At 42.9% G+C, this 15,943-nt stretch overlaps 1 protein-coding gene across 1 annotated transcript in view; it reads right to left on the bottom strand.

The window, feature by feature from the left end:
• Positions 1–1,383: 1,383 nt before the first annotated feature.
• Positions 1,384–15,943, bottom strand: part of CASP3 (caspase 3) — a 17,518-nt gene continuing 2,958 nt past the window's right edge. The window contains exons 2-7 of the mRNA XM_068136978.1: positions 13,448–13,540; positions 10,805–10,929; positions 10,187–10,315; positions 8,354–8,529; positions 7,716–7,833; positions 1,384–2,778 (exon numbers count right to left, since the gene is read on the bottom strand). Of these exons, the coding sequence (XP_067993079.1) occupies positions 2,552–2,778; positions 7,716–7,833; positions 8,354–8,529; positions 10,187–10,315; positions 10,805–10,929; positions 13,448–13,521 (849 nt within the window). The 5' untranslated portion in view covers positions 13,522–13,540 and the 3' untranslated portion in view covers positions 1,384–2,551. The remainder of the gene's footprint in view (positions 2,779–7,715; positions 7,834–8,353; positions 8,530–10,186; positions 10,316–10,804; positions 10,930–13,447; positions 13,541–15,943) is intronic.

Genomic DNA, 15,943 nt, shown 5'->3' with positions numbered 1-15,943 from the left:
TTTTTATCACAAAATCCAACAAAAAGATAATAGTTCAACTGCCTCTTTACCCATGGAGCCTGTTGTAAAACCACCGTGTGCTTTCTCCCAAGATTTTAGCATAAATCACCGGATCTTTCCTCCTTTCTCTCCAGCTTCTTTCTTACTACCATGGTACAACCCCACCTTCATCTTTATTTATCCAGACAAAACCAACAGCAATGATTAACTGATAATTTGGCCTCTATACTATGGCCTATTTCTGTGTGGTCCTCACTGAGCATTAGCCTACAGATAATCATTGTCCTATTTTCCCCATGTCTTCCCTAAGTGCTTACTCCATTACAGCCTTTCCACTTTAATGGGAACTGCCTATTCCCCAAATTCTACCTTTAGACTAGATCAGATTTTCCCAATTACCCTGACCTTGGCTCACCAGGTCCAGTCAGACCTCCTTGCCAAAATGCGTGAGCATTCAAGAGTATTCTCAACTCCCCCACTCCCTTCCCCAACAGTCTCTATCTTTACCCACAAGTCCTACTGACAAGAACACCAGCCCACAGCTACAAATACCCAGAAGCCTTTCCAGCACTGTGAAAGAATTTACTGCCTTGAGAGTAGGATGCAGTTGGTATTCCAAATGGAAAGCACTGACAGAAATATCACCTCTTTTCCTAGGCCCTGCCTCTACACCTTCCTGAATGACTACATACTCATTGTAACTGTTTTAGGTTTGCTCTATTTTAAAGACTATTGGGGAAATTATAAAATCAGTTTTCCTTTAAAGGACCAAGAAGGATCAAGACCAGAATATATTGTATCTAAGGGAAGAGCAAACTCGGTGACAGGACTTTTTCCCAACAAAATGACTAAGAATTCAGAGAGAATTGCTGTTTCCAGTGACTTTGAGGAAGATTAACAGAAGTCCTGGCTCTCCCTGTGAAGCTGTTTGCTGTAATTGAGGTCCTACATGAAGAAATATACATATTTAGTAAATGTTTAGTAAATTTTATTTTTAGGTATGTTTAACAGCCCTATTTAGTTTTTAAACAGAACTGAGGGAACTAAACCAGCCTGGAGCTTAAGTTTCAGTTGAAATAGACACATTCACGAAACATTTCTACAGCAGAGACAATTCCTCCTATTTAGAAGGCAGTGACCAAAGTAGTCATCTCCATTGTTTAAAATTGTCTGTTGAATCTGCATTTTCCAGGTCTCAAACAGAACTTTTCTTACCTGGTTGTACAGTATGAAGTGCTCTAAAGCAACTTCATTTCAACTTTGGGTGGTAAGGCAGATGGGGAAGAAACAGGAAAGCAGAATACTGAGAAAAAGTGACATAGTTAAGACTAATTTGCAAGTGGTATCAGATCCTAAGCATGTAACACACACAGAAAAGCATGATACAATTTAGGAAACAGTATTTAATTCAAGTTTATAAAAACAAACAAACAACACACACCTCAAATGCCTCTGAAAGTGAAAATCCATTTGCTAACACTGTTTATGCTACACAACTGAGACAGCTTTAAATCTCGTTTTGCAAGCCCCCAATGGTAATTTACCCTTGTCCTCCACTCATTTAAAATGCTGCCACAAGCTGAAACACCAACAAAACCACTTTATCATTTTGTAAAAGCCCTTTCTACAAAATTTGAAGTACAAATTTATTGTTAACATCATTTCTGCTAAAGTCTTGTAATTAGCTCAAACTGATATTAGAGTTAAGAAGTTTCTCCAGTACCACAAATCTAGGTTTCCACACACAGATTAAGTGTGGGACATACATAGCACAAAGGAAACTATTTATAGCCAAAAGAGGAATGGAAGCTATTCAGAATGTAGACTTCCTTTTGCACCAATTTTGTAGCCCAAAATGTGCCCTAACAGCTCTCCCTTGGGAAGCAGCAGAATGAGAAATTTTGGAAGACTGGTCCCTTAGTCACTCAGTTTCAAGGTGAGAATATAAAATGCATTTTGAAACAGCTGCCATGTTGATATAATTTCTTTACCTCATGCTCCATACAAAACATTAAAAAGCAATCAGGAAAAAACTGACTACATTCTAAATGTGCTTCCCAACTCCATGCAAAAGATGAAATGGTTGTTTCCCAGTTTATGCCCTAAGTTATAAAAACAGTTTAGGTTAGTTCATAACCTAAACTTTGAGTAAAGAAGAAATCTATGACAACACTACTATTGTATCATCATTAGTAAATGTATTGCATTGTAGATCTTTTCCCTGTTGGGAAAAAATATTAAGCCAAACTACTGACAGTTTCTCTGCTTGGCCTCTTCAGCAAAGTGAAATGTAGCACCAAATGAATCTGATAAATTCTCATCTTTCTTCATTCTCCTCTGCCTAATTTTTCAAGATACTCAGAGCACTACTTCCAAATCTGCCTGTGCTTAAGCTACTCAGGTTTGCATGTCTAACAGTCATATTGTGTTTTGCTTCTAATAAGGAACATATTCTTCAAGTCAGTTCATCACATTACAAAGTAGCAAACAGAAATTCAGAATATAAATTACAGATGAAAACACAAACTTAAAAATTACAAGGTGAAATTTGTTATGAAGGGAAGTAAAATTCTTTGGTGAGCATTGAGACAATGCATGGAATCTGTTTCTTTGCATTAAAATCCTGCCGAGTTGAGCAGGACTCGTACTCTGCCACTCTGCGATTCACACGAGTTAAAATCTGCATGAGTTCAAGCTCCCTTGCGTGTTTCTCCAGCATCTTACAGAGTGACTGAATAAACCAGGAGCCCTCAGCTGAATTCCTCCAGGAGTAATAACCTATGGAAGAGAAAAATGTCGAATTGATCAGATGTAGCAGCCTCTGATAAAGGACAGGATATCGATTAGGAGAGCAATGCATTGTTTTCAATAGTAAATAATGTTCTAAAATAAAAAGTCAAAACCATTAACCAATGAAATTTAGAATTTTTATCATCTCCCCAAATTTCAACTCAAAGATTTTTCTACTCCTCTCATCTTTTCTACACTAAGAAAAGTTAAGTAGGTAGAACACTAAAAGGCAGGAAAACTATCTTCTGCTGCAACAGCCTTAGCCATTAATCACTTACTACTCCTTTACAGAGTAGTACAGGGAGGTGACAGTACAAGTGGAGCCAAGATGCAAAATGGATTTCAGTGTCAGGCAACCAGCACAAGAACAAGAAGACAGTCTCAACTTTAGGCTGGATGTTAGGAAGAAGCTCTTTATAGAAAGAGTGATTGGCCATTGGAATGGGCTGCCCAGGGAGGTGGTGGAGTCACCATCACTGGAGGTGTTTAGGAAGAGACTTGATGGGGTGCTTGATGCCATGGTTTAGTTGATTAGATGTGCTGGATGATAGGTTGGACTCGATGATCTCAAAGGTCTTTTCCAATCTGGTTAATTCTATTCTATTCTATCTTCAGAACTAGGTGCATGAATTAAAGACTTGAACTTATTTCTGCTAACTGAAAACATTAAGAACTCTGCCACTACCAATTTTGTTAAAGGACACAATAAAGCTGATAAACTTCAGCATATTATTTGCCTATCACCCACTTCTGTGTGTGCATCTACAGACACCTGACTGTTTTGTTCTCTCAGAGTTGTTAATACCTTTTACATCCTGCTGTAAATTATTTGCACAACTGAGACCAACTGAATTTAGAGTAGATGAACATTTGAGGTTGTGCTAGTGACAAGGATGCATATTCTGGCTTTATTTTTGGTTGGGTGGGATCCTTTTGTGGGAACTGAGCAGAGCAATTGCCTCAAAGAAATCAAATCAGGGGAGGAAAAAAAAAAATGACTGAGGGAAGAAAATTCTTATTTCCACGAAAGAGAATGAAGAAGTCACTCACTGACTGGATACAACTGCTTTTGTCATTGACAATACCAATTCAATATGATGTATATAGATACAATTGAGGAGAGGCTGAGGGAGCTGGGATTGTTTAGCCTGGAGAAGAGGAGGCTCAGGGGTGACCTCATTGCCCTCCACAACTACCTGAATAGTGGTTGTGGCCGGGAAGGGGTTGGTCTCTTCTCCCAGGCAACCAGCACCAGAACAAGGGGACACAGCCTCAAGCTGTGCCAGGGGAAGTTTAGGCTTGAGGTGAGGAGAAAGTTCTTCTCAGAGAGAGTCGTTCGTCATTGGAATGTGCTGCCCGGGGAGGTGGTGGAGTCACCATCCCTCGAGGTGTTCAAGAGGGGATTGGACATGGCACTTGGTGCCATGGTCTAGTCATGGGTCTGTGGTGACAGGTTAGAATAAACCTTTATTAGAATAAACCAAACCAGGTTGGAAGAGACCTTCAAGATCATCGTGTCCAACCCATCAACCAATCCAACCCACCCAAACAACTAACCCATGGCACCAAGCACCCCGTCAAGTCTCCTTCTGAACACCTTCAATGACAGCGACTCCACCACCTCCCCGGGCAACCCGTTCCATAGCGCAATCACTCTTTCTGTATAGAACTTCTTCCTAACATCCAACCTGAACCTCCCCTGGCGCAGCTTGAGACTGTGTCCTCTTGTTCTGGTACTGGGTGCCTGGGAGAAGAGACCATCATCAGCCTGTCTACAACCTCCCTTCAGGTAGTTGTAGAGAGTGCTAAGGTCACCCCTAAGTCTCCTCTTCTCCAGGCTAAGCAGCCCCAGCTCCCTCAGCCTCTCCTCATAGGGCTTGTGTTCCAAACCCCTCACCAACTTTGTTGCTCTTCTCTGGACTCGTTCCAGCAAGTCAACATCCTTCCTAAACTGAGGGGCCCAGAACTGGACACAGTACTCGAGGTGTGGCCTAACCAGTGCAGTGTACAGGGGCAGAATGACCTCCCTGCTCCTGCTGGCCACACTGTTCTTGATGCAGGCCAGGATGCCATTGGCCCTCTTGGCTGCCTGGGCACACTGCAGGCTCATGTTAAGCCTACCATCAACCAGCACCCCCAGATCCCTCTCTGCCTGGCTGCTCTCTAGCCACTCTGACCCCAGCCTGTAGCACTGCATGGGGTTGTTGTGGCCAATGTGCAGAACCCGGCATTTGGATGTGTTAAATCTCATGCCGTTGGATTCTGCCCATCTGTCCAGCCTGTCCAGGTCTCTCTGCAGAGCCTCTCTACCCTCCAGCAGATCAACTCTTGCCCCCAGCTTGGTGTCGTCAGCAAATTTACTGATGATGGACTCAATGCCCTCATCCAGATCATCAATAAAGATGTTAAAGAGCACAGGGCCCAGCACTGATCCTTGGGGCACACCACTAGTGACTGGTTGCCAGCTGGATGTGGCACCATTCACCACCACTCTCTGGGCTCGGCCCTCCAGCTAGTTCCTAACCCATCGCAGTGTGCTCCCGTCCAAGCCATGGGCTGACAGCTTGGCCAGCAGTTTGCTATGGGGGACGGTGTCAAAGGCCTTGCTGAGGTCCAGGTAGACTACATCAACAGGCCTCCCCACATCCACCAGGCGGGTCACCTGATCATAGAAGGAGATCAGGTTGGTCAGGCAGGACCTGCCCTTCCTAAATCCATGCTGGCTAGGCCTGATCCCTTGGCCATCCTGTAAGTGTTGTGTTATTGAACTCAGGATGACCTGTTCCATGATCTTGCCTGGCACTGAGGTCAGGCTGACAGGCCTGTAATTCCCTGGCTCATCCAACCGGCCCTTCTTATGGATGGGCACAACGTTGGCCAGCTTCCAGTCCTCTGGGACCTCGCCAGTGAGCCAGGACTGCTGGAAAATTATGGAGAGTGGCTTGGCCAGCTCATCTGCCAGCTCTCTCAGCACCCTAGGATGAATCCCATCTGGTCCCATGGACTTGTGGGGATCCAAGCTGCTAAGGAGAGTTCCAACTACCGCCTCATGGAACATAGGGAAACTGTGCAGCTCCCTGGCTCCTTCTGCTAGCTCTGCAGACCAGCTGTCAGGAAGACGTTCTGCCCTTCTAGTAAAAATTGAGGCAAAGAAGGTGTTAAGTATCTCTGCCTTTTCCTTATCCTTGGTTACAATGTTCCCCTCCGTATCCACCAAGGAGTGGAGGTTTTCCTTCCCCTTCCTCTTACTATTAATGTATTTATAGAAGGACTTTTTGTTGTCCTTCACAGTAGAGGCCAGTTTAAGTTCCAAGTGTGCTTTTGCCTCCCTAATTCTCTTCCTACAAGACCTAGCAACATCCTTAAACATTCTGTGGGTTGCCTCCCCTCGCTTCCAAAGGTGATACACCCTCTTTTTTTCCCTCAGTTCCATTAAAAGTTCATGAACCATCCAGGCTGGCCGTCTGCCCCGGCGGCTCATCTTCTGGCACATTGGCACAGCCTGTCCCTGAGCCTTCAACAATTCTTCATTGAAGTAGGTCCAGCTCTCCTGGACCCCTTTGTTTTTAAGGACTTTATCCCAAGGAACCCTCTGAATTAGTTCCTTGAGTAACCCAAAGTCTGCCCTCCGGAAGTCCAGAGTGGAGGTCTTCTTGCCGCCCCTCTTGGCTTGACCAAAAACCGAGAATTCAATTATCTCGTGGTCACTGGACCCCAAACACCCTCCAACCACCACATCACCCACCAGTCCTTCCCTGTTGGTGAAGAGGAGGTCAAGCATAGCCTTGCCCCTGGTAGGCTCTCGCAGCACCTGGGATAAGAAGCTGTCCTCCATGCAATCTAAAAACCTTCTAGACTGTCTCCTCTCTGCCGTGTTGAGTTCCCAGCAGATGTCAGGCAGGTTGAAGTCGCCCATGAGAACAAGGTCCGGAGATCTTGAGACAGCCCTAAGCTGCCTATAGAATGCTTCGTCAACATCTTCCTCCTGGTTGGGTGGTCTATAACAGACTCCAACCAGGGTGTCTGCCCTGCTGGTCTTCCCTCTAATTCTTATCCACAAGCATTCAACCCGAGCATCCCTAATCTCCATCTCAATGGCATCTAGTGTCTTTCTGATGTACAGGGCCACCCCTCCACCCCTTCTTCCTCGCCTGTCTCTCCTGAAGAGCTTGTAACCGTCAATTGCAGCGCTCCAGTCGTGTGAGTCGTCCCACCACGTCTCTGTGATGGCAACTATATCATAATTTTCCTGCTGCATCAAGGCTTCCAGCTCCTCCTGTTTGTTACCCATGCTTCGTGCATTAGTGTACATGCACTTCAGCTGGGCTGCTGGTTTCACCTCCAACTCTAGCTTGTCGCCCCCAGACTCTTGTCTGAGAGGACTCTCTTCAGCCCCTTCCCCCTTCGAAACTAGTTTAAAGCCCTGTCTATGAGACCCGCCAATTCCCTACCCAGGATTTTTTTATCTTTGGGGGACAGTCCGTTCTCATATACAGTGATCTTTCCCCTTCTCTGGGACAGATGTACTCTATCTGTTGCCAGCTGGCCTGGTGCAGTGGAAAGTTTCCCAATATCAAAAAACCCAAAATTCTTTTGACTGCACCAGCCTCTAAGCCACTTGTTAACTATAGCTGCTGACCTGTTCCTTACTGTATTCCCTCCTGCAGTTAAAGGTATTGATGAAAAAATTATTTGTGCCCCTGACCCCTCAACCAGGTCTCCCAGGGCCCTGAAGTCATCTTTGATAGCCCTGGGAGTTCTGGTTGCAACATCATCATTCCCTAACTGCATAACTAGTAAGGGGTAGTAGTCAGAGGGCTGTACCAGTTTAGGCAGTTTTGGACTTGATGATCCTTGAGGTCTCTTCCAACCTTGGTGATACTGTGAAAATTTCAGTAACAAAGCTGTCTTTGCAGGTCTCTCACCTGGAGCTGTAGAATATGCATACAGGAAGTCTGCTTCTACAGGTATTTTCTGACACACTGTTTCTTCTGATGCACTGTCTGCCTCAATCCCAGAATCTAATTCTGTCCCTCTACAAGCCTGTTTGGTGGAAGGAAGAATGGAAAACAATTTTCAAACACACACACACAAAACCACCACCACCAAAGATGCAGTGACTGTGATCACAATACTGATTTTTTTTTTAAGACTAGTATAGCCTGGTTTAAAAAAAAAAGGGAAAATAACACAAATTTATATGCTCACATTTCCATTAGATAGACTAAGAAAGTAACTAGCATTTGTTTAAATCAACTACAGTTTGGTTAAAATAGATGTTAATTCAAAAGTGCCTTCAGAAACTCACTGAAAATATTGGCTAGTGTGTAGAAAGATTTTAAGTAATCCATAGAATTAAGGTAATGCAATCCCAGCTGTTTCAAATACTGCCTAGCTAATAGGGCAGACTGTGTCTCTTTTAGACCTGAGGAGCATCTTATTCTGAAACTAATTCCATTTAAATAGACTTCAGAAGTAATTAACTTTTTTGCACTACTAATTAATTAAAACAACATGAGGTTTTTTTTACAAGTATCCATCTGATTTGATGATCACTGCTTACCTGAATGAAAAAGAGCTTGGGTTTTCCTGCCAAACTTTTGCACCTGTCACCTCTGAAAAGGCTTGTGAGTGCTTTCAGTTCCAGAGGGCCATCAGTACCATAGATTAATCCTTCATCACCATGGCTTAGCAACACACAAACAAAACTGCTTCGCTTGCTGTGATCTTCTTCAGAAACTTGAAAGAAGAAGAAAAAAGATAGTTAACTTTTTTTGTTCCCTAAACGCTTTGAACATTTGATGCTTCTTATGTCACAAAAGTCTTTAAGAACTAATTCCCATGTTTAGAAATTTCCAACTAGTTTACTTCAGGAGGCTGGACACAGAAAATCCCAAATTGAAGGCCAACCCTACCCATTCTAAGACATGGTCACAGAACTAGGCAAAGAATACCATGTTCCCACAGCAGCTCAAAGATACACCTCACTCAGGCAGTAATGGTCAACAGTCTTGTGATCTGCGATTAGACCGATGAGGAGTTCTGAGTTTTGGGAACAGATGGGGAAGTCTTACCTCTCTTTCCAATCAGAGACACTTCAACTGCTTGGATTCACAAAATCACAGAATCTCAGATTATTGGAAACTGAATGCAGCATTAAAGTCCTTGCTGCTGCAGGGACCTAGATACTAGCATTACCCCTTTCTCTCACTCCTATCCTGTAGCAACATCTAGAAAGATTGTTCAAGCCTCTGAATTTGGTACTTAAAGACCTTCCTGTGACTACAAAATGCTAGAGTTATGGATCTTTAAGGCAACAAGGAGGGTGGACAACAAGCTCTCTACCCTAGACTTCAAAAGATCAGACTTTGGTCTCTTCAGAGATCTGCAAGGGAGAGTACCATGGGATAAAGCCCTGGAAGGGAGAGGGGCCCAAGAAAGCTGGTTACAATTCAAAGATTACCTACTGTAAGTCCAGCCACAATATGTCCCAACAAAGAAGGGATGCAAAAATGCCACAGGCCTTTTGACTTTCAGCTATGGTGAAGAGACAGGCTGCAATTCTACGAATAAATTCACTATGCCTGTGCACATTCTCTGGTATAAACATTAACTGGCAATAAACAACCTACATCTATGGTAGCACGTGCACTTGAAAAAAAACCAAACAGGATTACTGCAGGCTGTCTGTTGGGAATAGTCCCTGGCATACTTTTACTGTTGAACTGTAACCTGGCACAGCCTGGGAGCACACTAATGGGCACAAGCCACAGTCATGCCAGGGAACCTTCCAACAGTTTCTTAGAACAGACTGCTACAGGGCTATAGATACCTCCAGGCACCATGTAATTTACTGGTCTAGATGTAGCTGAGTACAAACAAAGCAGGAAGAACACAAACAGTAGTATAAAGCTCTCACTTGACAGAAGGGTGTTTAATTTCACAAGTCAAGTAAACATGAGTTGTTTCTCTAAAAGAGTAATTCATTCTACACACTTGCACTTCTGGTCCCTCAATTAGAAACCCTTCTGCATCAGAAAACCTCCTGGGCCATACCACCAAGCATACAGCACAGAATCCCTCTACCCAGTTAAGCAGAGTTTTTTTCCAACTCACAGAGCTTCAGTGATTCCAGAGCCAGAATATAAATCAATCTGCACTTAAAGTTTCATCCTTTTTTCCAGCCTTCTTTAAAAGACAAGAAAGGATATGAAGACAGTCATGGCACAAAAGATGGAGAGAGCAAAGATGAATAAACATGGAAGCTATGATGTATATGTCAACCTCAGTAACACATTACTAGTAGGTATAACATATCTAAAATAACCATGGAAGAAGAGATGTATTTGGCAACAGTGGTTGATTTAATACACACACTGAACATACTATTACTTACCATTTTGCAACAGATTAAAAATGTCCTCACACGAAAGATCATTGTTGATCTTTATCTTATAACCCAGCGTCCTAAAAACGCCTCTGACGCGTGCAGCATCCACATCCGTACCTGAACGGGGTGACATCCCTGTACACAAGAGAAATGTATTGTGTTTTACTCGATACAGACGGCATGGTCTGAGCCAAATTCTTTTCTCACTTATACCTGTGCCAACATGGAATATTATCTGGACCCATTCTAACAAAAAAACAATTGCACTGCTATACATGTACACCACCTCCTGCTCTCTGCACCTACAGGGTAAGTTTATCTATTCCTTTCTGTATTTAGGTAGATATGAAAACATGACATACAAAAGAATGTCATTTCCATGACAGAAATCATGACTAAATGGTAAGACAGACTTGTACTGCCTATCAGTTAATCTCCCCATTGCTGCTATATGCCAGTATGTTGCCTCTAGCTATATCTAAAAGAATTACACTGAAATGAATCTCATTCAAACAACCTAATTTTAGATTGCAGTAAAATTTCACCTGCATATTTGATCCAGAGCAATAATACAGGCCACTAAGTCATCTAAAGAAACAAAAATTTAAACATTGGAAGTTGTACCAGTATGTCTGTGGAAGTTCTTATTGTTTATTATCACACATTCCCCCATCTCTGGATAATCCATTCTGTATCTGCTGTCTTGCAGAATGTCAGAGTCCACAGACTTGCTAGCAGGTAGGTTCTTTCTGTACAGAAATTAAGACAAACTTTAGGTGTTAATTCCTGATCTCTCTTCTCTAGTTTCAAAATAACAACAAACCAAGGTTAATTTACATGATTCTAAGTTATATCTGTGAAGTCAGTTGGTAGATCTGACTTAAGACTAGCGAAGACTGTACTTGCCCAGACATTAAAACAAATAAAATCGCTCTGTATAGTTAAGCAGCCTCATAAAACCTCTGTTTCAAATTGGGCAAAATATGCACATACACAAAATAATTAAAAAAAAAATGGGAAAAGTGGAGTCATTTGTATTTGTAGTAATCTTTTGTGCAGCTCTTAACAAGCTTAAAATTTAACAAACCAAGGAAGAACTATGTCTAAAACAACACCTCTTCAGAGGAGAATATGAAAAATTAGTTTAAGGAAATGAGTTACTTCATCAGTAACAAATCAGTGGGGTTTTTAACTACCATCTCTTGAAAGTTTTGTATCTGGAAGCAAGACCAGGTCTCTGAGATTGTCAGTCTATTATAAATTCTAGTCAGAAGTCATACAACCATTGAATATTCACAAGTAAACACTCAAAATCTAGAAGGACCAAGACTCCATATGTGGCTGTATTTCTGCCTTAATGCATACACCAACCACACCACCACTCGTAACTCTGCAGTGCCTGTCAATTTTACTCAGTCCACGTATGCTGAAGTCAGTTTTCACATCAAAGCAGACTGGAAAACGGTTACAAGATAGGAAGCTGCTATCATGTATTCTACAAATATAAAGTTTGAAATGCTCTTCTATCTAATTTTAATTGAAATACTAAAAGAATTACTTTAGAAATGAATTAAGTTACAAGAGACAATCTGATGACAGCACTCAGTATCACAGTATAACTAAGGTTGGAAGAGACCTCGAGGATCATTGAGTCCAACCTATCAACACAGACCCCATGACTAGACCATGGCACCAAGTGCCACGTCCAATCTCCTTTTGAACACCTCCAGGGACAACAACTCAACCACCTCCCTGGGCAACCCGTTCCAATGATGAACGACTCGCTCGGTGAAGAACTTCCTCCTCACCTCGAGTCTAAACCTCCCCTGGTGCAGTTTGAGACTGTGTCCTCTTGTTCTGGTGCTGGTTGCTAGAGAGAAGAGACCAACCCCTTCCTGGCCACAACCACCTTTCAGGTAGTTGTAGACAGCAATGAGGTCACCCCTGAGCCTCCTCTTCTCCAGACTAAACAATCCCAGCTCCCTCAGCCTCTCCTCATAGGGCTTGTGTTCAAGGCCTCTCACCAGCCTTGCTGCCCTTCTCTGGACACGCTCAAGTGTCTCAATGTCCTTCTTAAACTGAGGGGCCCAGAACTGGACACAGTACTCAAGGTGTGGCATAAGCAATGCAGAGTCCAGGGGCACAATGACCTCCTTGCTCCTGCTGGCCACACCATTCCTAATGCAGGCCAGGATGCCATTGGCCCTCTTGGCCACCTGGGCACACTGCTGGCTCATATTCAGGCGGCTGTCAATCAGCACCCCCAGGTCCCTCTCTGTTTGGGAGCTCTCCAGCCACTCCGACCCCAGCCTGTAGCTCTGCATGGGATTGCCATAGCCAAAGTGCAGCACTCGGCACTTGGACTTGTTGAATGCCATCCCATTGGACTCTGCCCATCTGTCCAGTCGGTCAAGGTCCCTCTGCAGAGCCTTTCTACCCTCTAACTGACTAACATCTGCCCCTAACTTGGTGTCATCTGCAAACTTGCTGATGACTGACTCAACCCCCTCATCCAGATCATCAATGAAGATGTTAAATAGGATGGGGCCCAGCACTGATCCCTGGGGGACACCACTAGTGACTGGCTGCCAGCTGGATGTGGCACCATTCACCACCACTCTCTGGGCTCGGCCCTCCAGCCAGTTCCTAACCCAGCACAAAGTGTAGTGGTCCAAGCCACAAGCTGACAGCTTAGCCAGCAGTTTGCTATGGGGGACGGTGTCAAAGGCCTTGCTGAAGTCCAGGTAGACCACATCCACAGGCCTCCCCACATCCACCAGACAGGTCACCTGATCATAGAAGGAGATCAGGTTGGATCTGTCAGTGTAATGACTAGCTGTCACCAGAACAGGCCTGTGCTTCCTTGTTTCCACTCCTCTAAGTTCCCCTTGCACTTGTACTTCTGCTGCACTTAAAACCCTACAGCAGGTAACACAAGCAGCAGAACTATCTGCCACAGGTTGAGGTGAGCTCTAGAAGCAGTTCAAGGAAAGGACTGAATATTTAGCCCAGCGTGAGACAGAAGTCTTAGCTAGCCACTCAAAAATACTGTTAAGCCAAGTGTTCTGCTTTTCAGTTCCTTGTATATAAGCATGGCCTGTTCTGTCACAGGCTGTGTATTTTCAAAGGCAGTACAACAACTGTAATAGTTGTTTATAATTTGCCACTGAAGAAATTCTTCCTTTACTTCATCATTTCTTTTATGGCTCTCACCTTGTGTTACAGCACAAGATTCCTCAAGTCTTAAACCAGAAGTACCTCACTTACCCTTTGGAACTAGAAATAGATTTTGCATCTGTCAGATCTTCCTCCACATGTGGTCCATCTCCTGTATCTGCCATTATGGGTCTCAATTATCAGCTTTAAAACAGAGGAAAACAGAAATACACAGCAGTTAGTTTTCCATGTGAAATAATACCTTCAGATTGCTTACTTTTGTTAGGTTTCCTTAAAGCCTTACGCATAGAAAGGGCAATTTTTTAGAACTATGGGAATGTTGGAAGGGGATATTCATATCAAATAACTTCAGCTTAGGAGCTGAGTAATCCCTACATGTCTTATATTTGAAAGAGTGTGAAATATCCCTCTAAATTACTGTGTTCTGAAACAACTATGGGAAAACCAGTCTGCAGATCACTGTGACCAAATCACCAAAGAATGCCTACAAAAAGTAGGACAAGAGACAAACACATTGAAAATTATTCTCTTTTAAATACTGTAATGTCCCTACATGCATTTTAGTATTATGAAGAGTGTCACATATGGATCCTTTCATCTCAGCAGGACAAAAATTGAGATCCAAACCCAAGCAATACAAGTTATCAGGTATGTGCAAAGACTAACAGAAAAGATCAGATTTGGGTCATAGTATTTTGAGAAATGAATTATTTCTCTGCATCCTGTTGCAAATGAAACATCACCGCACCCAATCCTAATTGGTGCACATAAAGGCAACTGTAATATAGCTGACATGGAACCACAACAATGTACATTTAAATAGTTTATGAAATTAACTCCATGCTGTGTGTTTGTTTACCTTTACAAGAACACAGGAAAAGACATTATGATTGATACCAAGCCAGAAATCTACTTAAAAGCAATAAATCTCCCTCACAATTACTCCATGTGTACTCATGAACCAGTAGAACCAGGAATTTCTATGCCTTTTTCAACCATGGTTCCAAGCTTTCCTGGGCTCTCACCCTGACACTTTTGAACAAATCTTTATTTTGTAGGAAACATCCAAACAGATTGACCCACAATTGTGTTGCAACTGCTGCTGTTTTCTTCTGGAGAAGCAGTATGTGCTCGTCCAAATCCATTACCATGGCTGAGATTAATCCCCTGTCCCTGGAGAGACAGGGAATATATTAACTTCCTACCTTGCTTGTTCTTTGTCTGCCAACAGTATGAAGTATCACACCACATCAAAGAGCACAGCATCAGGTACCAACTGCATTATTGAAAGCAGACAAGAGGTGTACTGAAAGCAGTGTGGCCCTGTCAGCAGGGATTCAACCCCTGCCCTAAATCCAGGCGTTTACCCCAACTGTCTGGCACTGTGAAGTCTACAGCACCAGTGTGCAGGTACTGCACCAGCAAGAGTAAACCAATAAACACATGCCTATATACACTGTGGTCACCTGCTGTCTATCTCATGAGCCAGCCTCAGCTACTGATAACTACTTAGAGAAAGACTCAGCTGAAGTAGAGGGAAAGCTAACAACTTTCTGGCCAACAGGTAAGGGAGAGTAAGTGGATCATTAGAATGCCTTGGATTTACATCAGACATGCTCAAACACATGGCTGCATCCCATTAGGGACTGGTTTTAGAAAGCTGGTGGGAATAACACTGGTAAACAGCAGCAAACTTAAGCAGGCTAACTGGAGACCTAATACACTGAGATCACTGAAGGCTTCTCTAACATAAATGTTAAAGCATGCGGCAAACCTTCAACATTTAAGTGACCTTAAATTAAAGCTTATATCCTTTTGCAACCTTCAAACCCTAAAATTGGTGTCCTTGATCCAATGAAATCTGATAAAACCTCTGATTACAATGAACTACAACACTCTGTTTCTGAGAAATCTAAAGCACATTTTGTAAAGCTGTCTCAGAAAAACAGTTCATACTAAAGCCTTTGCAAGCCTAGCTCACCACCAACAGTTTTAATTGCTTAATGTGTTGGAGCTAGCTGCACTCTACTGCATTGCAACTGTAGCTTGTCTAAGAATTTCTACAGAAGCTAGAGAGTGAAGAATAAAAGATATAACATTAAGTACTTAAAATACACATGCATTTTCTTCAGCATAGAATGTGTAACTCACCTTCAATATATATCAATTTCTGAGCACCTTAATGCACCAAATCACCTGCACTTCTCTAAAGAACAAAAGATACTCACAAAGAGATATCCGTTTGGTTGCTAGGCACTCAAATGCACATTTGAACCAGGAGATGTTTTCTGCTCTAAAGAAGGAGACAGGGTAATAGCAATGCTCTCAGGAGGGTGGTGCTTATCCTAGCAGATTACTAAGAATTGCCTCATCTTGGTTTAGGTAATGCAATGATGTCATATTCTGTCAAGCAGAATACACATGTCCCTGTAGAGGATGATCTCATGCAGTTGTTAGATATGGGGGGAATGAATTAAATCCTTAACACATTCTCCTGATTAAAAATTGTTATTCTGCTCCTTCTTTTCTGTGAAAGCTTAGGTAAGACGAGCTTTCCCCAGTAAGGAAACTTAAACAAGTAGGTGA

Source organism: Melanerpes formicivorus, unplaced genomic scaffold, assembly GCF_026170545.1.
Source record: "Melanerpes formicivorus ecotype bairdi unplaced genomic scaffold, bMelFor1.0.p_v2 SCAF_4, whole genome shotgun sequence".
Lineage (NCBI taxonomy): Eukaryota > Metazoa > Chordata > Aves > Piciformes > Picidae > Melanerpes > Melanerpes formicivorus.
Note: the sequence above shows the minus strand (reverse complement) of the source record. Positions and strands in the feature narration are given on the sequence as shown.